This window comes from Antechinus flavipes, chromosome 5, assembly GCF_016432865.1.
Source record: "Antechinus flavipes isolate AdamAnt ecotype Samford, QLD, Australia chromosome 5, AdamAnt_v2, whole genome shotgun sequence".
Taxonomy (NCBI): domain Eukaryota; kingdom Metazoa; phylum Chordata; class Mammalia; order Dasyuromorphia; family Dasyuridae; genus Antechinus; species Antechinus flavipes.
The window spans coordinates 247000551-247027731 of NC_067402.1; the positions used below are offsets into that span (position 1 = coordinate 247000551).

A 27181-nucleotide genomic window follows, 5' to 3' on the forward strand; every position below is an offset into this window, starting at 1 on the left:
AGCTTCAGGAAATAGAAAGTGCTACCTGCATTGATAGAGGCTTTTCCTCACTTAAGGACTCCTTAGTGGTTCAAAAGGAGAACTTTATAGGTTCAGACTCTTGCTAGTTAGGTCTTAAGATGAAAATTTTCTGCCTGTTTGAGGGAGTGTAAGTGCTATTTTTTGGAATTCTAGGAATAATAGACCCAAATTATACAACTTTAGTAGTTACTACTATCATAGGTCCATTTGAGGATATGAGGAATACTATAATTAGAATGATTATAGATATCTTATTGATTATTTCTTTTATCTCATCTCAGATGTGGTTTTCTCAATTTTTATTTTGCTAATTCAGGTATGTTTTTAAAGAGGATCTTATCACTTGTTATTACTCTGTTTATACAACAGATATATTGAGTAACAAAGAGATGATTTCAATCCATTTTCTTGCTCTGATATGTGTCAAAATAGATTAACAGTTAACATAAGCTAGAGGGTAGAATTATCTACTTAATTCTAAAGCCTCAACCTCTTCCATGTGCAAACAATAAAAAGTTATGTCAATGTGTGGGATTATTTCAGGGGAAGAGATGGCTCACAAGCATTGTTTAACTTTGTGTATTTGAAGTCAAATTTTACTTCACAAGGAATAGGTATGCTCTGGCAAACAAAGTTGAACGGACAATTTCAATCACTTGAAAATTACTTTTAGGTGGATTATTACAATAAGTCAACAATGGAAATATGGTATTTATTCTTAAAAAAGAAATATATATATGCATACATACATATATATAAATAATAAACTTTCTCTCTCTTAAACTTTTTATTTTTTCCTAAGAACATTTAAACAAAATGTGATAGGCAAAACTCAAGGGGATTGCTTCCAAAAACTATAACTTTGCTCCTCACCTTTTCTGTTTTATCTTTGAACTTTCAGAAGGTAGAAAGATTAAAAAAAAACAGAAAAAGAAGAGAAAGAAAAGAAGAAATAGAAGGTAGTAATAACAGGCAGAATTCAGGAATAGTTTGCAGGGGATGCCAGAGTTAGTTAAAACTCAAGAACCAGTTTTTAAATTTTGGATGTGAGCATTTGCACCCCAGAAGTTGGCACATGGTGTGAATGAGGGGTTGAATTATTCTTTTGTTCATTGTCTAGGTTTAAGAAAGTGATGGAGAAAATGTTAGTGATTTTTTTTTATTAATGTTAGTAATTTTAAATTTAAAAGTGTATTGTGTATTTTTTTTTCTTGAGAGGTGGTTGTGAAATATTTATCAACACATCATTACAATCAGAAATGGGGGCAGAGAATTTAAAATGAAGAATGCATAAAAACAGTTAACATGTATGTAGCATCTACTATGAGCCAGGCACCATGCTAATCATTTTACAGATATTATCTCATGAATCCTCACAGCAATCTTGGGAAATGAAGTTATTTTTATCCCTATTTTATGGGTGAAAAAGCTGAGAGTGACTTGTCTAAGATTACACAGCTAGTTAATTCCTGAGGCTAGATTTGAACTTATATCTTCCTCACTTTAAACCAGCCACATTGTGCCACCAGCTTACTTGAAATGTTACTCTTCTTTACACCTAAATCTTAACATACTACAGTGAGTGGCTGTATCTATGTAGCTACAGTTGAATTGTACCAATGCTGAAACATTTGAGTAGTTGGGACTGAGCTGATGGATGAACTGATATATAGCTGACTGTCAAATTTAGTCAGGAACCTGAGTTCAAATCTGGCTTCAGACACTTAGGAGCTATGTGACCATAAGCAAGTCACTTAACCCCAATTGCCTCACAAAAAAAGAAAAAGAAAAGAAATAAAAAAAAAAGTTTGTCTTTATTTACATATCTAACTCCAATCAGTGTCTCACAATCATATAAAGAACATGGTGCCTTGGTAATACTGGCTAGTCAGTTAACTAAATTTTTTTTTTTTTTTTTTGGCACATGCTAAATGTTGGGGATACCAAAAAGGAGCAAAAACAAGTGTTAATATTGGTTCAGAAAGAGTGTAAATTTGTTCATTTTGAAGATGGCTTTGGGACTTCAAGGCTTTAAACTTCAAGACTTGATCAAGAGCAAAGATTTTTATTACATCTCATTCTCAGCAAACCTAAAGTTATTTCAGAATAGAAGCTTACAGGGGCAGCTAGGTGGTGCAGTGCATAGAGAACCAGTCCTGAAGTCAGGAAGACCTGAGTTCAAATTTGATTTCATTCACTTGACACTTCCTAGCTGTGTGACTCTGGCCAAGTCACTTAACCCCAATTGCCTCAGGGGAAAAAAAAAAAAAAAAAAAAAAAAAAAAAAAAAAAAAAAAAGAAACAAAAAAAAAATAGAGACTTACAGAAGAAAGGGGAATCTAAAACATGAAGAAGCAAATAGGAGAAATATTACAATTAACAATCAGGGATATCTTTCTTATGCTTTTTTTTTTCTTCTTTCTGTTTTAGGTCTCCAGGAGGTATGATTGAAGGGACCCCACAGCTCCATGGAAATGCATGGAAAGTTTCCTCAGCTTGTTTTGCCCCTGTCAGAGTCCCTCTCTTAGATCCATGTAATATCAACCAAGAAAACAGTAAGCCTTCAGTTGAAGATATAACTTTGGGGAATTCTTCTGGGCATAAGTATTATGTTGGGGTTGAGCATAAAGTGGGTGGAAAATTTCAATTCTATTTTTCTATAATCAATCAAAACAATTGCTGGTACATACACTTATGTTATATTTCTAGTATACTAAGGACTGAAAAAATCTTGATGTTCTTTTCTTGAAAATAAGCCCCTTGAACAGACCACTGGGTGGAGAATGGCTGTTTTTCATTTTCTTTGTACTCATAAGTTTGCCCATTTTATATGTTCAAGAATGTATTATTCACCCTTGACTCTCCCAGAATCCTCTGATACGATCTCTTACATTCACAGTTGGAATATGTCTGGCCTAGGAGACCTGCCATATTCCAACTGTAGTTCCATTGTATTACAGCCAAATATACAAATACCTAGCTGTGTCTCTTTCTTGCCATCAGATAACAGGTCCAGAGTTAGAGCATAAATAATGGAGAAATGAGCTGGTCAGCAAGGACTCTATGACCTTAGCAAGCAGTGTGAGATCTAGGATGCAGTAAACTGAAATTGTTTTAGCTCCAATTTGGAACGTCTGGGCAACCCACATGCCAACAATGGCAGGTTATCCTTCCCTTAAAGGAAAGGTGGAGGATGTAAATAAACACTGCATATTTGGCTTTAAATGATATTTTCAGGCCCTTCACATTGTCATTTGGTGTAAAATATATATTTTATAGTATATATGTATATATATTTATTTACATATACATAAATATTATGCTTCTTTTAACATATTCTTTCCTTTGTGGTGTAGAAATATATTGCTGTGTTTTCCTTCTAATACACTGGTAACATTGACTGTACATTAAGAAGAGAGCTTCTCTATTTTGCTGTGGATTTTGTTGTGCTGTTGTGTGGATGTTTTTATTAAATTCTATATGTTTCATGAGAACTTATGAAATAGAATAGGTAGAAAGAATGCAGGCTGAAATCAAGTTCAAAAGATCATAGGTATCAAAGCTGCAAGGGAATTTAGAATTCATATAGTCTAACACCCTCATTTTTTTGGTGGGGGGGAGATGGTGATCATTTAGTTATATCTAATTCTTTATGACACTATAGACTGTTTATGGAATCTTCTTGGCAAAGACATTAGAGTAGGTTACTTTTTCCTTCTTCTCTGTGTCTACATTTTGCAAATGAAAAATTGAAGCAAATAGGGATTAAGATGTCCAGGGTCTCACAGCTAGTGTCTGAGGCTGGATTTAAATTCAGGTTTTCTTGACTTCAGGCCTAATATTCTATCTATGTACCACTTAGCTGCCCGTGAAGGCTATGTCACACCCACTAATGTAGATATAACCCAAAGCTCTTCTCCTTTCTGTCAACTCCTAATTGCTTGATAACTTTGTTAGTTGCCATGGATTCAATTAACAACCTTATGTTGATCATTCACAGGTCTATATATTGAGCCCTAGTCTTTCTTCTGAATTACATTGTGCCATCACCAATTGTCTACTGGATAGCTTCAATTGAATGTCCCATAGTCATATCAAACTGAGTCCCACAATAACTCATTGCTTTCTACTCTGTTCCAAATCACTTTCTTCTTCATTTTCTTCCTATCATTGAGAATAGCATCACCTTTGTGGCTACTGAGGTTTGCAATTTTTTTCTCACCTCTTTACTGTCATCCACCACACATAGTTATTTGTCAAACCCTGTCATTTCTACATATATGTTTTACATACATCCTCTCTTCATCCTGATTACTCCCCATTTGTATTATGGCCAATAACCTCCTGTTTGGTTTCTTTATCTCAACTCCAGCTGCCAAAGTACTTTTCAAAAGCTTTCATCTGACAATATCACTCTCCTATCCATGGATAGAACATCATATCAATTCCTGTTATGTGAAATGCTGTTATGTTAGCTCCAGCTAACATAAAAATACTCAAACTATTAATTCACCAGTGAATATTTAACAAAATAATTTTATGTTTAATATAAATATGAAAATATATTTAATGAAACAAATTTAAAACAAAAGCATGCAGATCTGCCCTTGAAACTTTTTAAATAGGAAGAGACCTAGTTTAATGAATCTATTGACATAATGACTTAGTTTGATAGAACAGACACTTATATAGGATGTACTATGTTCAAGAGAACAGCTAAGTGGCACATAGAATACCAGGCTTGCAAGGTATATGATATGGAAGAGTGTGCTAGTAAATGTTTAACAACCAGCTTCCCCCCCAAAAGTACAAAGTTTAATCTGAATTGTTAACAAGTTCCTATCACTTTATAAAATCTAGCTAATCAATAAAACAATCAATCAAGACCTGATTTGTAGCATTTGTCCATTTTTGAAGTATAAATGCTCATACTGAAATTTAACCTTTCAAGTTGCTATGAAGCCATTTTGAGCACACCACTGACAAGTGGTATATCACACAAAGAGATCAGTAAATGCAGATATATTCAAAATAATACAGAGCAATTTCAAAGAGAAAATGACACTAAAAAATGAAAGAAAAGAGAAATGCTTTGTACAGGAGGTGATTCCTGGGCTTGTGCTTTGAAATAAGTTAGAGATTAGAGGGAATGTGCTGTTTCCTGGTTTACAACAAGAATTGTAAAAAAAAGGATTTATTCTTTTCTAGTTGGATTTGCCGCCCACTGTGATGTCATCAATCAAGAGCTTTTTGCTCCATGTCATGACACTGTCAGTCCAGGATTATACTACCAGCTCTGTCGTTTTGATGCCTGCAAGTGTGGAAGCAGCTGTTTATGTAATGCCCTAGGGCACTATGCCTACATCTGTAGCAAGCATGGCATTTTCATTGATTTCCGGGCTCATGTCTCATTCTGTGGTGAGCATTCCTATTCTCAGAATTGGAAAAGGTGTCAAGGAAAGCCAACACATTTTGGACTACTTTGTGTTAAGGAAATGGTGTAATTTCTTGTCCTTGTATGTAATGGAACTGAAAAAAGAAAAGGGAATTTAAACTTCTTGTCCATAGCTATAACTGCATATCAACATAGAGGCCCAATACTGAAATCACAATAGTAGCATCCTAAATGACAGATAACTTAGTCATTTCACAAATCAAATTTGTCATGGTAAGTTTTATTAAGTCTTATCACATTAACTGTAAAAGGAGCTCAATGAAATTTAATAAAATGAGGGAGGGAAGATTTCTGGTAAACTAAGGCTCAATAGCTAATTCTGATTAGCTCCCACCCATAGACCAGTATGACCACCCAAATAGGAGGAGACCAGAGGGATACACTCACAGATCTGAGAATGAGGAAAGACTTCAGTCTAGTCAGACTCACACATGAAAGAAATCCTGACTACAACTTATTTGAAAAGGGGTCATTTATCTCTTTCTTGAAGACTTCCAAGAAGGGGGAAACGATCTCTCTTGTGGTCACCCATTGCACTTTTGGAAAGCTCCTAATTGTTCAGAAGTTTTTCCTGACATCAAACCTAAATTTGCTGCTGTAGCTTCTAAACTCTTTCTTTCTGGTTCTTTGAGATCAAACAGAACACATTCAGTTTCTTTCCTCACCATTACTCTCCAGATACTAGAATATAGCTATATACCCCAGAATCTTTGTTCTTTTGATAAAACATCCTGGTTCATTCAACCTACATCATATAAATGGCTTAAATAATGACTTAAAGCCTTTCCTCAGACCAATTCCAAATTTAGTAATGTCCTTCTTAAATTATGGTGCCCAGAACTGAAGAAGATATTCTTGATGAGATTTGAGGAGGGTAGAATACAGGGGGAATATCATTTCCTCAGTCTTAGAAGCTATAATTCTTAATACTGTCCAAAATTACATTAGGTTTTTTTTTTTTTTGACTCCTACTCATAGGTTTGTAGTCCACTAAAACCCTTAAATTTTTCTCAAAGAAAGTTCTGTGTAATCATATCCTTCTCTTCAACTTCTGGTTGTAAAGTTAATTTTTTTATGCCTAGGTGTAATTCTCAGAATCTTATCCCTGTTGAGTGTCATCTTATTCAACTCTAATAAAATATTCTAGCCTGGCAAGACATTTTTAGATGCTGGATCTGTCATTTAATGTATTAACTATCTCTTCTATCTGTGTCATCTGTAAATTTGATGAGCATTTCCTCTATGCCTTTGTCTAAGTCATTGATAAAAATCTCAAACACCAGAGGGTCAGATATTAGATACCTGGGTACTCAATTTGAGACTTCCTGCTAAGCTTAACCACTAACAATTACCATTTGAATCTGGATTTCCAGCTGGGACTGAATCCATCTAATTTATTGCTGTGTAGTGTACATCACTTTATCTGCTCCACAAGAATAGTATGAGAAACTTTATCAAAAAGCTTTGGTAAAATCTAGCTAAACTGTGCCCATAGCATTTCCTCTCACCTATCAATTTAGTCATCCTGTCAAAAAAAAGAACTAACCATGATTTATTCCTGATGAAGCCATACAAGTTCTTTATACTCATTGACTATATCCCTTTCAATAAATTTACTTATTTTTCTTTAATGATCCATTCTAGAATTTTTCCAGGAATTGCAATCAGGTTTATTGATCTACAGTTTACCAACTTCATTCCCCTCCTCCACTATACCTTTATAAATGAAATAAAAGATTTCACATCTCCATATGATACTTTTACTATTTCCTACTCTTTCAGTTATCATTGAGAATTGCACTCAATACAAATCATTACATAATTTCCTCTAATTTCTATTCTGATTAAGATTTGAAATATTCTTGGTTGTTGTTATTGCTTTTTAATACTATTTGTATATGTTCATAGTGCAATTCTAAGAAACTAGTTTAAACTTGACAGTCACACTCAATTGTTTTTTATTAGCCTCAATAACTTTAATTTTATATTTTCCCTAATCTTCCTTAATGCTGCTTTTCCTACAACTTTCTTTAGGCAGGTTCCAGAAACAACATCTGGACTTAGAGATTTTCCTTCTTCAAATTTATCTCAATTTTTCCTGAATTTGTCCTCCTTGAACTCAATTTCTTGCCTTTTTCACTAGTCCTTAACATGTACAGAATTTTCTTTTTATGCCCTCCTACTCCCACATGTTCCTTCTCTCACAGGAGATTACCTAACAGAAGAAGGTTGCTTATTTCTCTAAGAACAACAGAAAATTTAACATTTCCATCATTTCCATTGTTTTCCCTCTAAAACTGAGTAGAAGGATTGATCATCAGGATAGGAATGGGACATCCCAGAACTGGACTGTTTTTAACAAAGAAGAAAAAGTTAGTGGCTAGTATGCCAATTGGCAAATAAAATATCATAAAGAGAAACTGGACAGTTTTGGAACTTCAAATAATTATTGCAGTTATTAAAAAATTCAATCTCTGAATAGAGAATCATAGTAGTAATGGATTTTAGTTGAAAATTACAAATCTAATATGGGCTAACACTAAAAAAGGTAATGCCTGGTTATTTACTTCCATTAAAAAACAAAACAAGTAGATAAGTTATAGAGACAAGAAATTTATTTAACAATAAGAAGAATTTGACTGTATATGTAACTAAACTATAAAACAGGCTTCTAAAGAAGGCTGTGGAATCTCCATCCTTGGAAATGTTTTGAAAAATAAGTTGCGAATGTTTGGCTTTAATAGTTTCATCATAGCTTTATAGCTAGGAAGGAGGCTGAAGATAAGGACTGATGATGATGATGATGAACTTTTGAGATCCTTTTACTACTGGACTCCAGAGTTTTCATGTGCATATTGATAGTAATTATTTTTGACATTCCTGCTTCATGTCAATCAAAGATGCACAAAGCACTAAAGAATGTTTTCATTCTCTGTAGAAATAAATAGCTCATGAGTAATGGTGCTTTCTCCTCAGCCGTGGTATGCCAGAAAGGCATGTTGTACCATCCCTGCTCCTCTTTCTGCCATCATTCCTGTGCTGCTCTTTCCTCCATGGAGAGTTGTGATGATGATTGTGTTGAAGGCTGTAATTGTCCAGAAGGCAAATACTTCGATGAAGCAATTAACTTTTGTGTGCCCATGTAAGTCATAGAAATAACTTGAAAGCATCTTGCATGATCCCTTTCCAAATTTCTTAGAAAACAAAAGGTTTCATGGCTTTTTGGGTGAGTTTTATATATCCCCCTCATTTTTGTTTGATTTTCTTTTGCAAGTTTTTTTTTCTTTCTTTTTTTTTTTTTTTTTATGTGTGTGTATTAAAAATTCAGATATTTCATCCTAAGGATTTCTTCTTCCCAGCAAAAATAACAATCAACAGTGACAAATGGCTAAGTGTAAAGGTATTTTTTATTTCTGACATTCAAGATTTCCCCTAAAAGACTTATCAGGATAATATCAGAAGCTCACAACCTCTATAGTGCTTGCTATTTGGATAGTTAGAATATGAAAAGCTTATGCCTACAAGAAATTACTACAAGAAATTACTTCCTGTGTCAGTTTAGATCAGCAATTGTTCTAATTCAGAGAGTTGTCTGAAACTCTGATTTGTCCAGCTAGTTATATGCTAGTGGAGAGACCTAAACCTAGATCTTCACTCCATGGCCAGCTTTCTATCCACTATTTCAGTGCTCCTCAGATGTAATATATTTTAATGTACATTTTAAATAAAATAAAGGATATAAAAAAGACCTTGCCCTCAGCCTATAGCAAAGTCATCCATGGTCCCCATTTCCCTTTTCAATTTAGATATAGCAAACGCAAAGTCCCAAAAAGAGCTAGTCAAGTTCAGGATAATTGCAATAGCTTGGGAAAGTTAGGGTTCACACTGAGAGCTGAAATTCTTCTTTGTTTCACCAATCTCATATAAATCAAAGGCAAGTCAGATCAGAATATAAGTATGCTGGTAAAATGCCTTTGAGATAAATGGTTGCATTTGCTGGGCTTCTGAAAAATTTTATTCTAGCTCTTTATATTTGCTTACTTTTTCCCTTTTGGGTAAAGTTGTCTCTGCTATTCAGACTGCTGATCAGTGCTTTATGGTCTACAAAGTATTGTCCTTCAATAGCCATGGATGAAGGTATTTTAAATGCTGCTCTCCCAATTTTACCAACTCAGAGAGAGTTAAGTGACTTGTCCTTCCCCTTGACATCTTAACTATGACTATTATTTTTGAAAGTCTACAAAAAGTTGGTACTGGAATCTGTCTTCAGATTCCAATTCTACTTATGTTTTAGTCTTACACATAGACAGAAAAGTCAGTTTTTTTGGTTATTTCCCCTCAGAAAGCAGCTTTTTCTAATCAATCTGTGGTTTAAATGAAAAAGGCATTAAAATTTCATTTAAAAAATCACTCAAAGTTTCTTTCAAATAATACTTCTTAAATAAACTCTTAATTCTTTGTTAATATTATGTCATAATGCCCATTTTAAACTATAAAGAAAAATAACTTGCTCCTTTCATATGCAACATTGAGGTCCTTTTTATTATCTCTCTTTTGTTTATGAGTTATTAATTTTAAACCATTGATTCTTACAGATTTAGCTGCCATTGCTTTTATAGAGGCAGTCAATATCAACCTGGAGAGCTTGTGGCTACACCAACTGGCTTATGGTATGTTTCTGATGTGGGGTTTGTGTTTGTCATTAACACAAAGTCACATTTTGGTAATGTGACAATAAAAAAAAAATCTCAATTATAAAATATGGGGCGTTGTGGATATCAGTCTTTATTGAGAAATGCATATATAGGATTTGTATTGATGATCATTCTGGACTTATAATGAGTAGGTAAAATTCAGCTGGTATGAAGAACTAATTATTTTCCATGGTAAATTCATTTCTATTTAATTGACCCCCAAGATCATCACCTTGTGGCCAACCTATTTGTAATAAAAAACTTAAGAGTTTAGTCATCCTGGCTCTGACTCTCTTCTGTTCTCTTCTTCACTTCCTTCTCCTTCCTTTATCCTTCCCAATCTCTCCTCTCTCCTCTTTTTTTTTCCTCCTCTTCTTCTTTTTTTCCTTCTTCTTCTTTCTTCCTGCTAGCATTAAAGCTTATGCTTTAATGATGACATGACTTTTGAGAGCCCAGAGTTACCTCTGTACTAAAATGAGGCACCAGAGAAAAACCTTAGGATTGGTCCCTATGAATTAGTCAGATGACACTGAGCCTTATTATTGATGAGGTTAGGGAACCAAATGATGCTATTAGTGGCAGTGCAGAGAGTTGTGGGAACCTCTCTTTGGTGAGCACAGGTCCAATGTGAAAGAATTCACAAACCCAAAATATTAACTGGCAAAAAGGAAGTTTATTGTTGCCACTACAGAAGCCAGCTTTTGCTAGGAAGACTGACTTCCAAGTGGCAAAGTCCTGGAGAGAGATAAGGGTCCTAGCAGAGAAATCCTGGCAGAGAGATAAATAGAGGTATTAACACTGAGAAGAGGTTATTTCTTTATAGTGGGTGGGGGTCCTGACAGCCAGCTAGCTATGCCAAAGAGAGAAAGGTTCCTTGACAAGGCATAGTCCTGTTTTTGGGCCTCTGAAAAGAAATTAGTCTAAAATTGCCCTTTAACAGGAAATCTGAGACTGAAGTTTCAATTGAATGAGATTACTGCCCCCAGGCCTAAGATTCCCAGTTGAATGAGACCACCCAGCTACTCAGTAGAAATATCAGGTCCAGATCTTCAGCTAAATGAGACCACTTAAGTTCCAGCTAAGTAGGGAGTGGTCCTGGGCCAATCATAATGAAACCACTTAACTGCTCCAAGGGTGGGGCCCTGTCAGGAGAGTTTCAGGGCTCACCCCAAAAGTCAAGGACAGTTTCAGAGTTGACCCCATTATTTTTTGCTGATAAAGTGAGGTGTATGATTTTACCCTTATATCTGTAAACATTTAGTTCTGGAACATTTAAGAGTTTTTGAAAGAAAAAAGGAAGATTTGTTTCAGTTATGATTCTAATAACGATGTTTTATTTTCTTCTATTAGTCAGTGTTTAAATGGGACAGTGAAATGTGCTGAGCCTTCTCCTGCTACTGTTGGTGAGTCATAGAAATAGTCTTTTTTTCTAAACCAAACTGCCATTTTATTGTTTTTATTGATTTTAGCATGGCAATTGTAGCCATAATGGCAATCCTATATTCAGTTCAACAATATTGACTTTGCTCCTACTCTGTGTGAGGGAAGGAACAGAAATGAGGTTTTTGAGTAAAGAAGATATGGATTCAAGTCTCATTTCTGTCATGGTCCTACTGTATTACTTGGACAAGTATCTTAACCTTTCTATACCTCATTCTCTAAGACCAGACATTTGCAGCCTCTGAGTTTCTTCATTGGAAGTTTCTTCCTTCTCATCCCACTCAGAGTGTAGAGAATGGGTAGAAAGAAGGAAGATACCCTTTCAGTCATGCTCACATTTATTTTGACTGAATAACAAAGTGCTTTCACTTAGTTTGCTTATCAAGAAGAGTGTTGGTACAGCAAATTAAATGAAAACACTTTGTTGGTCAGAATAAATGTGAAATGCTTTATGGATCCTCCCCCCACTTCCCAAAAGAGTAGTCATGGTGATTCTCATTTGCAAGGCTAATTCACATCTTGTTAATAGTTAAATATTTTTGATTTAGAGTCATTCAACAGTATTTTTAGACACACCTATTATATGATAGATACTGGGGATGCAAAGCCAGAAATAAAATAGCCCCAGCCCTCAGGGAACTTATCTTTCATTGGGGGTATTTATAAGATTTACAAAAAATAAATACAAGGTAACATATTGAGGCATAGGAAGAAGAGATTGGGGAGATTTGGGTGGGTAAGGTTTTATTTATTTGTTGTTTGTTGTTGTTCAGTCACTTTTCAGTCATGTGTAACTCTTCATGACCCCATCTGAGGTTTTCTTGGCAAAGATACTAGACTGATTTGCCATTTCCTTCTCCAATTCATTTTATAGATGAGGAAACTGAGGCAAACAGAATCATATGATTTGCTCTAGGTCACACAGTTAGTATGTGTCTGAGACTAGATTTGAATTCAGGTCTTCCTAATTTATGGTATCGTGCTTTATCCATTGCTCCTAGATGCTCCTTCATTTATTAAGTAGGACTACATTAATCTCATACCTTTTCCAAGATGCTGATGTAAGAGTTTCATGTCCTATAGAAAATTTGTCAATTTGTCTGATTGTTGCAAACTACCAACTCTGTTCTTCATATATATAAAAGGTGCAAACAAACAAAATGTAATAGTTCATAAGTAATGTTAGTTACTTGAGTAGTAAATAGATGGCTGGAGACAGGTAACAATGGCTGGATCTGGATCAGGAAGAACTAAATTCAAATCCTGCACCAAGTTGTTAATAATTATATGACTCTGGAAAACTCACTTCATTGCTCTCAGTCTTAGTTTCCTTATCTGTAAAATGAGTGTATCTACCTCACAGAATTGTGAGAATCAAGTAAGAAGCCATGTGTAAAGTGCTTAAAGTACTATATAAATGCTATATAAATTATTTGTTATTATTATTAATAAAATTTATTGTTGATGTTTTCTTTCATTCTCTAAGAGGACCAGGACATCAGGGAGTTGATGCCATGACATGCAAGTGAATTGGATTTAAGAGAGGGAGGACTGTGCAGGGTCACCTGCCTCACTTTCCCCTTCAGAACCATCTGTGTTCAAGTGGCAAATATAGATCAGCATGACTTGAGATGGCAATGGGAGACCTTTTAAAGTTAAGGTTTTCAATAGGTCTCTCAGTTTGACTGAGGTCACATCCATTTAGTAATTATGATTAAGTATCAGTTGAAGTAAAGAATCTCCTTTTTCACTTAGTCAAAAAAAAAATCTTAATAAATAAATCTAGGAGGGAAGGACTCTGAGGGTTTCTGGCCAAAGCAGAAATGATTGCTATTTAAATTCAATCTGAGTCAATCAAGATCCTATAGAATGGTTACAAAAGGGTTCTGTGAAATTTCCTGAGTAATAATTAAATAAAGGTCCAGTAGTTAAAACACAAATGTACATTTATGTGTGATTATTTTCTTGCAAATTATGTGAAATTAATAATATCTAATTTATGTTTTCTCTTTGAAGTTCATACATGCCCAGAAGGAAAACGCTACTTTGACTGCAAATTTCCTGACCCAGAATTACCAGCCGCTGGTGTGAATTGTGAGACTACTTGTGTAAGCTTGGCCATGAACTTCACCTGCACCCCATCCCCACCTTGTGCAAGTGGTTGCATTTGTCCTCCAGGGTAAGCTGTTCTTTGAAGAGTGTGAATGAAGATCTAGTGTTTGTCAAAAAGAGACCATAATCCAAAGGATTTGATCTGTACAATTTTTTAAAAGGGACTTTTACTTGGTGAAAATAAGATTACTGAAAATCATTTTTGCAATTGATTGTTGATTTAGTAATTTATTGAGTTGTCAAATGAATATCTAAGTTTGTGATGTTATGTAATCTAGGGGATAGAATGTTAGGCTTGAAATAAGGAAAATATAAAATGGAACCCCAAAATAATGGTTCCTTTGTGTAAGCACTACCTTTAGTCATAGTAGTTGAAAGTGTTTTTGAGTCTTTCAAGTCATATAATAACTCTGTGGCTCAATTTTGTTTTTCTTGGCAAAGATATTGGAGTAGTTTGCCATTTCCTTCTCCAACTCATTTTACAGATGAAGGAACCAAGATAAATTGGGTTAAGTGATTTGCCTAGAGTCTCATAGTTAGTAAGTATCCCAGACTGGATTTGAACTTAGGTCCTCTTGACTGTAGGGCTGGGCTCTGTCCATAGCACCACCTAGTTGCCCCTTCATTTTGTGCTTACTTTATATGAACTTTATTGTTGTGCAGATCGGCTCCTTTTATTGAATTTGACCTCCTTGAGGAGGTCTTTATCTCTCTAGTACCAAGTCTGACATACAGAAAGTACTTAAAAAGGATTATTGTTTGATTGTATGAATGATTACAGGAACTTTGGCACTTTACTTTCTCTGGTCTAGTTACTTGGTTGGTAAATAGATCCTCTGTACAGCAGGGATAAGAATGCTTTTGTCAGTTCCTTTCTCATTGGGTTGTTATGGACTAAAAATGTAATGCCAGAGAAACTGAGGCAAGATAGAGATAGAGAATATTTAATATTTTATTTGAAAGGGAGAGATTTACTGGGACTGAATGAAATCCATGGTTTGGTTCCAGGGTTGAATGAGATTATCATCTCCAAAAATCCAACCAACAATGTGAGTTTTCAATGACATATATACGTGGCTCAAACACAGGAGGTAGACTGAGGCAAAGGCAGAGTCAGGGTGGTGAGAACAGGAACTGGACTCTGACAGGGTGAGGGGAGCCACCAAAGATGGGGATGACATAATGGGGGGAGGCATCCTGGAAATGGGGAGAGGCATCTTGATAAGCCAGTAGCTGATATTCTGATAGCTTGGGATGGGAAGAGGCATTCTGATATTCTAAAATACAAGATCTTTTATCCTTATCAAATATTCTGATGATTAAGAGGGAGGGGTGGTCTTGCAGGATTGAGCAGAACAATTAGAAACCCTACGCAGGATAATTTAGGAAAACTGAGTCAGAACAATTAGGGAAACTGAGTCAGGATAATTAGGGAAACTGAGTTAGAATAATAAGAGAACTGTGGCACAACAAAATGACATATTACATATAAAATATTTGGGAAGATTTAAAGAGCTATGTGAATGTTAGTTATTATTACTTCAATAATGAAATTGTAGGTAGCATCTATATATAGGTAACCTACTGTCTTGACTAAAGTTTTGAGATACTATAATTCTCAAATTTGAAGGTAGCCATTTTTCATCACTGAAGTTTTAATATCAACTAATATTTCAGGCATCTTTTTTTTTTTTTCAAGCAGGATGTTCTAATGATTCTTCTGCTTTGTTTAAAGGAGTTCTTAGAAAGAAGTCTATAATTTATACAACATTCATAAGTTTTTTATTCCTTCAATTAATAATTATAAATAAATAATATTATATTAATTTTATTATAAATAAATTAGCATAAATAATTATGTTAATGTCAGAAAGGACTCATCCATGGTGGGAAATCTTCTGGAGGCATATTCCTTTTCTGTAAGATACTCATTCTCAGTGTTGCTGTTTTGATAGTGAGCAGAGCAGGTTTTGACAGTCATTCTCAAGGCAAATAGGTCATTCAGTCTTAATTAGTACATACATTCAAGGAGATAACTGGGTTGTATCCCTTCTAAGCTATTAGTCAAAAAAGGAGAGGCCCTGTACTTTATTTAGCAAGAGACATGGTATAAATGACCCATTTCTGGATGTGAAGAAAATCCAAGTGATTTGGGATAGGTTTCAGACTCTTGATAAAAGAGTTATGTCTGATAATGGAGAAAATGGATTATGAAGAAAAATTATCTATCCATGAGAATGGAAACAGTGACCACCAGTAATCAGGTCACAGCAAGGGAAAAAAAAAAAAAAACCAAAGATTTTGTTTTAGAGAGCAAAAGAATAATCAAAGCTTGTAGAACTGCATTTCTCATGACTTTTCTTTTTCTTTTGAACTGAAGCTATCATTTCATCATTTGGTGGGAGCTTCCAATGAGGATCTTCTTCTACCATTGCCCATTCTCTGCCCAGAACACTTGTTTTTAAGTAATCACACAGCCTATAGCATGCCGATTATTATTTTTTTAAATAAAGTTTTTTATTTTCAAAACTTAAAGTTTTCAGTACTTACCTTTGTAAAACCTTGTGTTCCAATTTTTTTTTCTCCCATCTTTTTCTCCATCCCTTCTCCTAGATGGCAAGTAATCCAGTCAATGTTAAACATGTGCAGTTCTGTATATATTTCCACAATTATCATGCTGCACAAGAAAAATCAGATCAAAAAGAAAAAAATGAGAAAGAAAACAAAATTCAAATTAACAACAACAACAACAAAAAGTGAAAATACTATGAACTCAGTACTCAAAGTCCTCTCTTTGTTTTCAGAGAGCAAACTTTCTCCATCACAAGATCATTGAACCAATCATTATTTCTTAGAAAATTTTATTGAAGCTTTTTTGAAAACTTCATTGTGACTTCAATTGACAAGCATTTATTAATCACATATTCTATATCTGGCATTGTAAATATATATATGGAGACAAAAATGAAATAGTCCTGCATCTTTATGAATTCTGAACTTCTATTCCAGTGGACCTATAATGTGGCTATTTAATTGATTCAAATTGCAAGTAATCTATACCTTCTTTTCCACTATATTCTCTAAAAAAAAAACCTTCCAGAAAAATGAATCAACAGTGAATACTCCATAGAAATTAAGAACATGCAGCTGTAGTCAGCAGGGGTTTTATAGACGGAGAGCTGTAAGACCTAGAGGCCATTTGTTCTAGCTCTAATTTATTGATGAGGAAGCTGAGGTTTAGAGAAGTTAACAGACTTGCCCGTGGATACTCAACCAATAGGTTTTTGGATTGGGATTTGAACTCAATTCTTCCTCACTCTAGCACTCTCTCTGCTGTAATTCACTGGAATTGTAACTTCCTTCCATCTTCAGAGCCTCTAGTGTAGGAATGGAGAAAACATGATAGGAGTCCTCCATGATTGAGTAGCAGAAGGAGAAAGAAGGTAAGGATAGAGGGTGTTATATTGAACTGTTTTTATGAAAGGGTCAAAACTATGAAGTGAGGAAAGTGGTTTGACCTTTGTTCTGGAAGAAGCCAACATTTTAAGGAGGGTGATGCCTTAATCTGCAAGTGGATTAAATTTAAATGAGGTATATAGCTGTGTAAAGTCTTCAGCCTCAGTCTGCTTCAAGCCTCAGAGTCTAGTGGCAAGACAGGTCAAGATGACTGGGAAATCAGAATGAAGGTTGAGAAGGAGATGAAGGTCCTGAAGTTATAATGAGGTCAAGAACAGAATCTATGTAAAGTATATTACAAAACTTGAATTATTTTGTAAATGTTAGTGATTATCTAGAGTAGTAAAACATGTGATAAAGTTAAATAAGGAAGAGAAGCCTTTTGTGATTTGAGGTGGACTTTAAAGAATGAACTAGTTGTAAATAAATGTAGATGAGAAAGCATGAGGTAAGGAAAATAGCATTTTCTTTCAAATAGACTTTTAAAGGGATAGTCCAGAAAGTTAACTGCTATATTTCTTTTTCAACATTGTTTCTATGGGTAAATACATTCTGAGTTCTAAACAGTTGAGTAAAACCTTTAAAAATAATCTATCCTTAAATCTAGGGCATCCTTTAATTTAGGGAGAAAAAGTTCTTGAATTTGATTAAAAAAAAAAAAAGAGGCCATTTTATAATGCCAGAGAAACTGAGGCAGGAGAGAGATTAGATTTTTTAAAAATATTTTATTAATTGGAGAGCATAATTGACTGGACAGGACTCTCATCTCAAAGTGTCCAGCGATGAATGGAAGAATCCCAAATCCTTAAATACCCTTTACAAACAAAGAAAGGGACAGAAGCAGGAAACTTCTTCACAGACCCATTTGGTTCTGTCAGGATCGGGGGAGGCTATAAATTCTTACTAAAAGCCAGAGTCAGGATGTCTGAATAAACAGAAGTAAAGATGTCAATGAGGTATCCAGGATAGTCTTTATCTTTTGGAATATTTTAGAGGGATAGTGTAAATTCTTGAGGACAGAAAGAGTCAGCAAGTCTGATCCCCTCCTCTTATCTTGAGTCTTACATTGACAATTTATAACCTTAGAGCAAATGGTCCTCAGTCGTAATGGATCAGAGTGGGGTTTTACAACTAAGGGGATTGAGGCAGAACAGTTAAGGAAATTGAGATAAAACAATTCAGGGAAACTCAGTCAGGATTAGTGCAGGGAAACTGAGTCAGGACAGTTAAAGAGAACTGTGTCACAACAATTTGTCACTGTAGTCTCCCAGTGTCTTGCTGTGTTTTTACTAAAATCTGTTCTCAGGAAGGATTTGAAAGTCATTCTCATTAGAGGGTAAAAGGGCTCATCTCAGTTTTACTTCTCCCAGCAGGGTTTTTATTTTAATTCAGACCTGTTATACTAAAGGAAAGAAGCTCCTAAATTAGAATTTCTAGGATCAACAGGCACATAGTGATATTATTTTGGCCTTTTCAATTTCTCTAAAATCATGTCATAAATTAGTAAAATTTTTGATTTGGAATCAAGGGACCTGGATTCAAATTCTCATCCTGTAGCAACTGGTGTGACAAACAGCTTTACCTCTCTGAGCCTCAGTCTTCTCAATTTTTAAATGAGGATTTTGGATCACATGACTTCTTAGGTCTTTTCCAGTTTCCAATCTGTGTTCTTGTGTTCCTCTTCCTGGTTGGTCTGTGGTGACCAGTAGGAAGCCATTAACAGTGCTGAAGTTGGGAAAGGGACCTCAAAACTTGGGGGTCCCAAACTGGCCTCACAAGGTATCTCAAAAGAATTTGCAGGCTTGAGCCCATTTCCTGGTCAAGGGGCAAAGTTTTATTGTATTGTAATGACAATTGAAGAGGACTAAGTTCCAAAAAAATTTAACAAAGTACTAAGAGAGAGAGGAGACACCATCCAACTCTCTATCATTGACATGCTAATTCTATGGCCTAGAGGTAGGGCCAAGGCCAGGAAGTGATCTCCAGAATGTGGCTCTCATTGACCAACAGATTATCAATCACTCTTGTCTCAGGAGTTTGGTTTATGGGACTAACCTGAGGCCTGAAGCTATCTGATTGAGGAGTGGTCAATTCAGAATCAGACAGGTTAGATTGGGTGTGGGACTTTCCTGAGGCAGACTCCAAAGTCAGAAGATTTAGATTTACTGACTTATTATTAGAACAGAAGTCTCCCACCCTGCTAAGGTAAGAGGAATCTCAAAATCATTGCTGTCTCCCCTAGAAACTATATTACATCAAAAGGAATTTTGAAGGAAAGAATAATGAGAAAAGTAGTTAGGTATGAATTACTTTATTTGATGTTTCAGAAATAAAAGAAAGGAAAAACAATACAATCTCCCTCCCCTTTCCCCCCCACCAAAAAAAAAAAAATCAGTAGAAAGAATTCAGTGAAAAGAATTTGGTAGAATCCAGAAAAAAAGTTTTCTCCAAGCTAGAAGATATGGGGTATGAAATCAAAGGTAGGTAAGTAAGAAGTTTGTTGTTTGTCTTTCATTATTGAAGAGGAAAATGACATCAGGAAGGACACATGCAAGTGAGTTGGATTTAAGTGAAGGAGGGCTGTGCAAGGTTACCTGCTTCACTTTCCCCTCCAGAGTCATCTAGGTCCAGTGGCAAGATATAAATCAAGATGAATGGAGATGGCCCTGGATGCAATGGCAAGATAGTACACGAAAAAGGAGAATAGAAGACAAAAAAAAGACTTTTATATAGGATATAATCTTCTTGTGATGAATGAAAAGTTTGAGAGACCATAGTTTCTGGGTAATTAATTATTTTATTAATTATGGCTAGCAGAAATTAAAATAGTGTTCTCTCATGAACCAAAGACAAATTATGGCAGTCCCTCAAACTTATATGCCATTGGAAGAGTGGGTTTTCTTGACAGATGTATATCAGCTTGGACTGGTTAACAACTATGAGAGAATGAATATTATAATGAGAGTTAAACAGATTCTAATGAGGGGTTGGGGAACTTGATGTTAGTTGTGTCACTCTTACTCCTCTCTATCCAGATTACCTCTCTCCAATCCTGTCTGAGTGGAACATAATTACCCGGAATTCCCTTAGTTTCTTTTTGTAAGGTTTTCTAGTTGGGTGGGATTCTACCCAAGGTAGCATAAACATGTACCGCCTAGAGCAAATTCAACTATGAGCAATGTCCTTTAGAAACTGGTTGGTAATCTACAAGGGTTTATTTCTGAATGAGGAAATAGAAAAAAACCTTAATCTCAATTAATAATTGGTTATTAATAAAGGAAAGAAATAATCATTTCATTCTTTTGAGACTGAGTTCTCTACTTCTACTTCTCTACTTCTCTATTGGCATTGAATTATATGTATTATCATATGTTAAAGAAAAATTGATTTTGACATGCTATAAATATTGGTAAGGCATTATTTCAAAAATATCCAACCCTTCAAAGCTATTAAAAATTTAAGTGTAGCAACCTCTCTAGGTACCTCCCCAATTTACAACACTTAAGTTTCCAGGTGTGGGGAGTGATGGTACAATGACTAAGGTTCTAATGCTTAATCTATAGATTTGGGTTCCTACATCTGTAGTTTACAAGCCCCCATCAATGTACTTTCTATTAGCAATCAGAAAGTAGAACAATTTGCTCCAAGCAAAAGGATTTATTGAATTATACAGTTGTACAAACAGATGACAGAAAAATATAATTTATTTTATACTTACTATGTGTCAGATGAAAAAGAACATGGCAAAACACTCAAGTATCTTTATCAAGAAAAACCCAAATGGGGTCATGATGAGTTGAGCACAACTGAAACAACTGAACAACAACAAAAATGTTCTAGATATTGTACAAAATACAAATAAAGTATAAAAGATATTCCTTACCCTTATGGATGTGTGGGAAAAGGTGAAGAACTTACAGATTCTAAAGTAGATCAAACCTTATAGGCCTCAGTTTCAGCTTCTCCAGAGTCACGTGAGTTTAGATAAGGCCTGGACTACATTCCATTGTCCAACAAAGGGATTACGTGGCTGAAGAAACTGTATATCACCTTCTCTACTACATTCCACTGACCAACTAGGGGAACAGTAGACTTATGTAACCAATCACAACATATAGAGGGTGGGATTTTGGAGGTTCTTTGTCTGAAATATATAAAAACTGTAAGCATTTTCAAGGCTCTGGCCCTATCCTGCTGTGAAATTTTGCTCGCAGACCAGGATGGGGTCCACTTCTCGAAATTCTAAAAAATAATTCTGTTTTCTATGAGTGATCTCTGTAGTAGTCAAATTGGGTAGGTCTTTTTGTCCCAAACATGGAGATTACGTTCTAATGAAAAAAAAAAAACTTTAAAGAAGAGTTAGAAAAAGGATATGAACCTATGAGGGGCATGGCACCTAGCAAGGAGAAATAATTTGGAGAATTAATCAAGTCATGCGTAACAGAGCAAGAACAGTAATTAAAAACATTCACTCTTCTAAATTTAAGGTATAATCTCCCATTTGAAGAATTAATAAAAATTTAGACACATAGTGAGGCATATACATATGGCTAAGGCATCTTGTAATACTAGAACTACAGGACATTATTGCAGAATCCTCTCAAAGTTCCCCTGTCTGGTGCAGAATTTCTGGTAGATTGGTCACTTAGCTGACCTTAGGTCACCTTAGTTGAGGGTCTACTCTTCCCTAATGCTAGAATTGCAGTTTCCAGGGCTAGTAGTCTCTTGAATCTATGGTCAGACCTCGTGTTTCCTACAAGAGATCAACCTTCAAAATATATTGACTTTTAACATTCATGGACAAGTTCACACAGTGGAGTTGCTGCCTTCAAACTCAACCAGAAAAAGGTGTTCATATTTCATATAGGAATAGCAACTTATTGACAGATTGTTCACCAATCAGTACTTCAGTGTGTTTACATGTTGTGATTCTCAATTGAATTGAATAATCAAAGCCTCTTTCCCTTACACATTTTTTCTATTTAAATATTTGCCATCTCAAGCAAATCAACCAGAGGGCTTTTTGACAAAATCCAATTTACAAACAACCTAAAAATTAATATTTTTCTCTGAGGATCTAGATCCAGCAGTCAATGGTCCTAACGATCTTCTAAATGAATATTCCAACTTATCCCTCAGTAGGACAAGTGGAACTAACCTTAAAAGAAATCATATAAACTCAGAAAGGTCTTAGAAAGGTATTATGCATTCTGAAAGAGAGGAGGTACTTGGGGAATTGGCTATTCAGGGTTTCTGGAAGATCAGTTATCCTAAAGTATGTTAGTAAAGCAGATAAGTTATTTGATATTAAGTTATTTGATATTAAGATAAACAGTGTTGCTTAAATGTGGAAAAAATAAGCCTGGACTAATTCCTTTAAGGTTCTGTGTGCTATTTGCTAGGCACAAGCATTCTAAGAATGCAATATCTTCGCTGCTTATATCAGCTATGATACTGATAATGGACATGGTTATATAATAGACATATTTAGAGCACATAATAGACATCAATTATTTAAAACAAAGTATTATGACTCATAAGGATTCTGAAAAGCTGATTGTCTTGTCATAATGGGGGGGAGGGAACACACAAAAAATGCTAATTTGGGGTGCATGTTGAATTATATGATTGTTGAAGTCCCTTCTAAGGCTAAAATTATTGTAGAACTGACTTTTATGTATTTGAATCATAAAAAAGATATACAATACTAGCTTTTGCTGTTGTTCAATTTCAATTGTATGTGACTCTTTGTGACCCTATTTGGGATTTTCTTGGTAAAGACACTGCAATAATTTGCCTTTTTTTTTTTTTTTTCCCAGCTCATTTTACAGATAAGGAAAGTGAAGTAAACGAGGTTGATTATCTTGCCCAGGGTAACATTGTTAGTGTTTGAGATTACATTTGGACTCAGAAAGATTAGTGTTGCTGATTTGAGGTCAGGTACTCTGTGCACTTTGGCGCCACCTAGCTGCCCCAATATTAGCTAACATTTACATAATTTATACAATTACATTTCTATTATACCTTACGTACTTTATCTCAATGAATCCTCACAACAATCCAATGAATAGACATCACGAGAATTGATAATTTCTTTTTCTTTTCTTTTCTCTTTCTTTTTCTTTTTTTCTTTTCTTTTCTTCTTTTTTCTTTCTTTTTTTTTTTTTTAACAAAAGAGAAAATTGAGGATTGGAGATATTAAATGATTTGCCCATTTTCACCTTGCTGTTTAGTTAGCAGCTACATTTGAATTTGGATGCCTTGTGATCTTAGAACTACTACTTTTCCATTATAACACAATATATATAAATATTGGATAACATTAAATGGCATTTTTCAAATTTATAATGAATAAATTAAGCTTTTGTTAATTTACTTTAATTCATCTCCTAAATTAATGAAATATGACTACATACATAATATTTTACTAGAATGAGCTATAGTAACTTTCCATTTTTTCTAACTTAAGAGTTTAAGGAAAAAGAGTTAGTATAAGAAAATGCCATGTCATGCACAAAGTACAAGGGGATTTTTCTAATACAAACTCAGCAATTTAGTTAAGAAAAATCTGATATGTTTTGACAATAAAATTCCATATACCTTTAGTGCTTAGAATTGTAAAAGATGTTTCTCTTTATCATTCAAATTTCTATTTCTAGTTATTAGACAAAAAATTCAAAGGCATTTTAATGTAGATGAAAGTCAGGCATTATAGATTAAATGTTGAGTGTTAAGGGGGTTACAGGAACATTGTTCACAAGGCTATTAATTTGCTTGAAAGACAGCTTTTAAATTGAAAACCATAATATCAAGGGTTTTAAAGGCAATGGAATACAATTTTCTTACATAGAATTTTTGATGACAAGCAAGCTAGTATGAAGAATTTTTTTTCCCTTGCTGCAATTGACTTCAGAATTTTTGGGGAAAGTGCTTCTACTAAAAGACAGTATTGAGAATTTTATAATTTTATAATTTCATATTTAAGACTAGCCCTGGGTTTCTCCCATCATCACCACTACCACTACCAACAACAGCTCTTACTTATCAGGTTGCCTCCAGAAAGGGCTGTTGCTGCCTCCAGTTGTAGGAATAACCTTTAGGCATCCACTCCTAAAAACTATGCTTTCCAAACCTCTACCAGTGTACTTTCCATTAATAGTTAGCCGGATGGAGAAAGAAATGTATTTTGAGATATGGCCAATTTGAAAGTTTGCTTTATTTGACTACATATATTTGTTATAAGAGTTTTCTTTTTCTTTTTTCTTTTGTCTCCCCCAAAACAAGCTTTGTTAATTAAAAAAAGTATTGTTAACTTGTAATTTTCAAAGAATATAGATTTAGAACTGGAAGTGTCCTTGGTTATTTTGTTTAGCCTCTTTATAGATAAGAAATTTAGGAATTTTAAATAAGAAGTCACTCTCAAATATTCAAATATTCTATAATCTTATAGATTAGAAAGTTCTCTTTATTGATGTAGATTACAACCCAGATTACTGCCCATCCCATGAAGCTTCTTGTCCATGTTTTCTCCAAAGTGGCAAACTATATGGATTTGTGCTGAAGGTCTTCCTTACTTTCTTCCAATATCATAAGAGTATCAGTGGAGCATAATGGTTGTCTACTTGTCATTCCTTGCTCTTGTCACATGTCTACCTTAGCTTTTCTTCCAGTCATCTGAAATAACAAAAAAGAAAATGCTTTGTGTTATCTCAATTCTTTGATGATCCTAAGATTCAGTCTCAGGTTTTTTGATCTCTGAATATACAGTTTTTTTAAAAAAACTTTTTTCATCTAATGTATTCTCTCTTTTTTTAATTAAAGCTTTTTATTTACAAAACATATGCATGGGTACTTTGACCCTTGCAAAATCTTCTGTTCCAAATTTTCCCCTCCTTCCTCCCACTCCCTCCCCTAGATGGCAGGTAGTCCACATGTTAAATATGTTAAAATATATCTTAAATTCAATATATGTATACATATAGTTATCTTGCTGCACAAGAAAAATCAGATCAATAAGGAGAAAAAAATCTGAGAAAAAACAAAATGCAAACAAACACAACAGTAAGAATGAGAATGCTATGTTGTGGTCCACACTCAATTCCCACAGTCTTCTCTCTGGGTGTAGGTGGCTCTCTTCATCACTGAACAATTGGAACTTGTTTGAATCATCTCATTATTGAAGAGAGCCATGTCCATCAGAATTGATCATCATGTAGTCTTCTTGTTGCTATGTACAATGATCTCCTAATTCTGCTCAATTTCATTTAGCCTCAATTCATGTAAGTCTCTCCAGGCCTTTCTGAAATCATCCTGCTGGTCGTTTCTTACAGAGCAATAATCGAAAATACAGTTCTTAGTACTATATGATGTATCCTCATTTCATTGCACAGGATTTAAGATTTTTTAAATTAGAAGTCCAGTAATTTTTATGCACATCTTATGGCTTGAAGTATCTAAGAAGTTTTAATATATTGATTTTTTTGTAGTCACTGTGTATCAAAAAGGCTTTTTTAAAAAAGAGTTTTAGTACAATCATACACAAGATGTCTCTCTTTTTTCACATACCTCGACTTAATGTATGTTCTGATGACCTACAATAACAGTGTCAGTATTTTATAGTATCATCATTCACACATACATATACATATATGTATATATGGACATACATGGACAAAAGATAGTATTTTGTTAATATTGAATATGAGAATATTCTGCTGCTTGGATATTTTCTTAGACTTTTAATTTAAATTAGTATTTTTCACTAAGCAGTTTTTATTTCTTCATGTTGAAGGATGGCAGAACACAAAGGAAAATGTTATGTTCCTGAGAGCTGTCCATGCCTCTGGAAGGATTGGGAATACCTTTCGGGAGAAGTGATTTCTACCCCTTGTTATACATGGTAATGAAGTTTCAATGATTTCACTGTGGTTTGGTTAAATATTTGTACTGCACAATCTCTGGCTGATAGTTATTGAATCTGCTTCCTCATTTACCAAAGGTGACACCAACATGAGTCACTTCTCAAAATCTACTGATTGAATGGAAATGGAAAATTTTAGGAAGTGATAAGGAAATCACTTTATTATTTAATCTGCTCATTTGTTTAGCCTATGATAAACGAGTGGACAAATATAAAACCATATGTGATTGAGAGAAAAGTATTAAACTTGCCAATAACTATGACACTTGATAGAAATAAGACAACAGAATTTCTTGCCAAGTTTTCTATTTTTTTCCTGAGGCAATTGGGGTTAAGTGACTTGCCCAAGATCACACAGCTAGGAAGTGTTAAGTGTTAAGTATCTGAGGTCAGATTTGAACTAAGGTCCTCCTGATTTCAGGGCTATTGCCACCTAGCTGCCCCTTTTCCCATTTTTTAAAAAAGGGAACTTCAACATAATTTAAAGAGAAGCTTTTTTTTTTCCTATAGTAGAATGACCTCTATAATGTGGGCAAATATTTGGAGATTGTAAATAAGATCATCTACCTCATATGAATAAATTTAATAAAAATGAAAATAGCACCAAGGAAACATAATGAAACACTTTAGAAGAGGACTTTCAGGAGGGGACACAGCCAAACAGAGTCATTTTGGGAATATTATTTCTAGTTCCTAAGGAATTGAAATTGGAACTTTGGCTCATTTGACATGGAGAACTTTCAGGTGAAAGAGCTCCTCTACTTTTGCAAGTCAGTATTTTTTTTTTTTTTGCAACTTATGATGTTAGTAGCTATTTGGAGCACTGAGAGATTTGATAATTTCCCCCAGGCTGCCTATTATGCAGGGCCATCTCCAACATCCTGTTTTGTATCTGCCCACTGGACCTAGATGGCTCCAGAGGAAAAAGGGAGGCCAGTGGCTTTGTGCATATCTCCCTCACCTAAATCCAATTCATTTGCATGTTTGGCATCACTTCTCTTATGTCCTAGTCCTCTTTGAGAATGAGGGACAAACAACAACAACTGTACACACAAGTAGTATAGATTGTGAATTTAAACTCAG

At 34.6% G+C, this 27181-nt stretch overlaps 1 protein-coding gene across 1 annotated transcript in view; it reads left to right on the forward strand.

Moving 5' to 3' along the window:
• The window catches only part of OTOGL (otogelin like), a 203801-nt gene that overhangs the window by 52645 nt on the left and 123975 nt on the right, over nucleotides 1–27181 (forward strand). The window contains exons 15-21 of the mRNA XM_051962480.1: nucleotides 2452–2576; nucleotides 5230–5439; nucleotides 8453–8618; nucleotides 10072–10146; nucleotides 11521–11573; nucleotides 13627–13789; nucleotides 25970–26077. Coding sequence (XP_051818440.1) covers nucleotides 2452–2576; nucleotides 5230–5439; nucleotides 8453–8618; nucleotides 10072–10146; nucleotides 11521–11573; nucleotides 13627–13789; nucleotides 25970–26077 — 900 coding nt within the window. The remainder of the gene's footprint in view (nucleotides 1–2451; nucleotides 2577–5229; nucleotides 5440–8452; nucleotides 8619–10071; nucleotides 10147–11520; nucleotides 11574–13626; nucleotides 13790–25969; nucleotides 26078–27181) is intronic.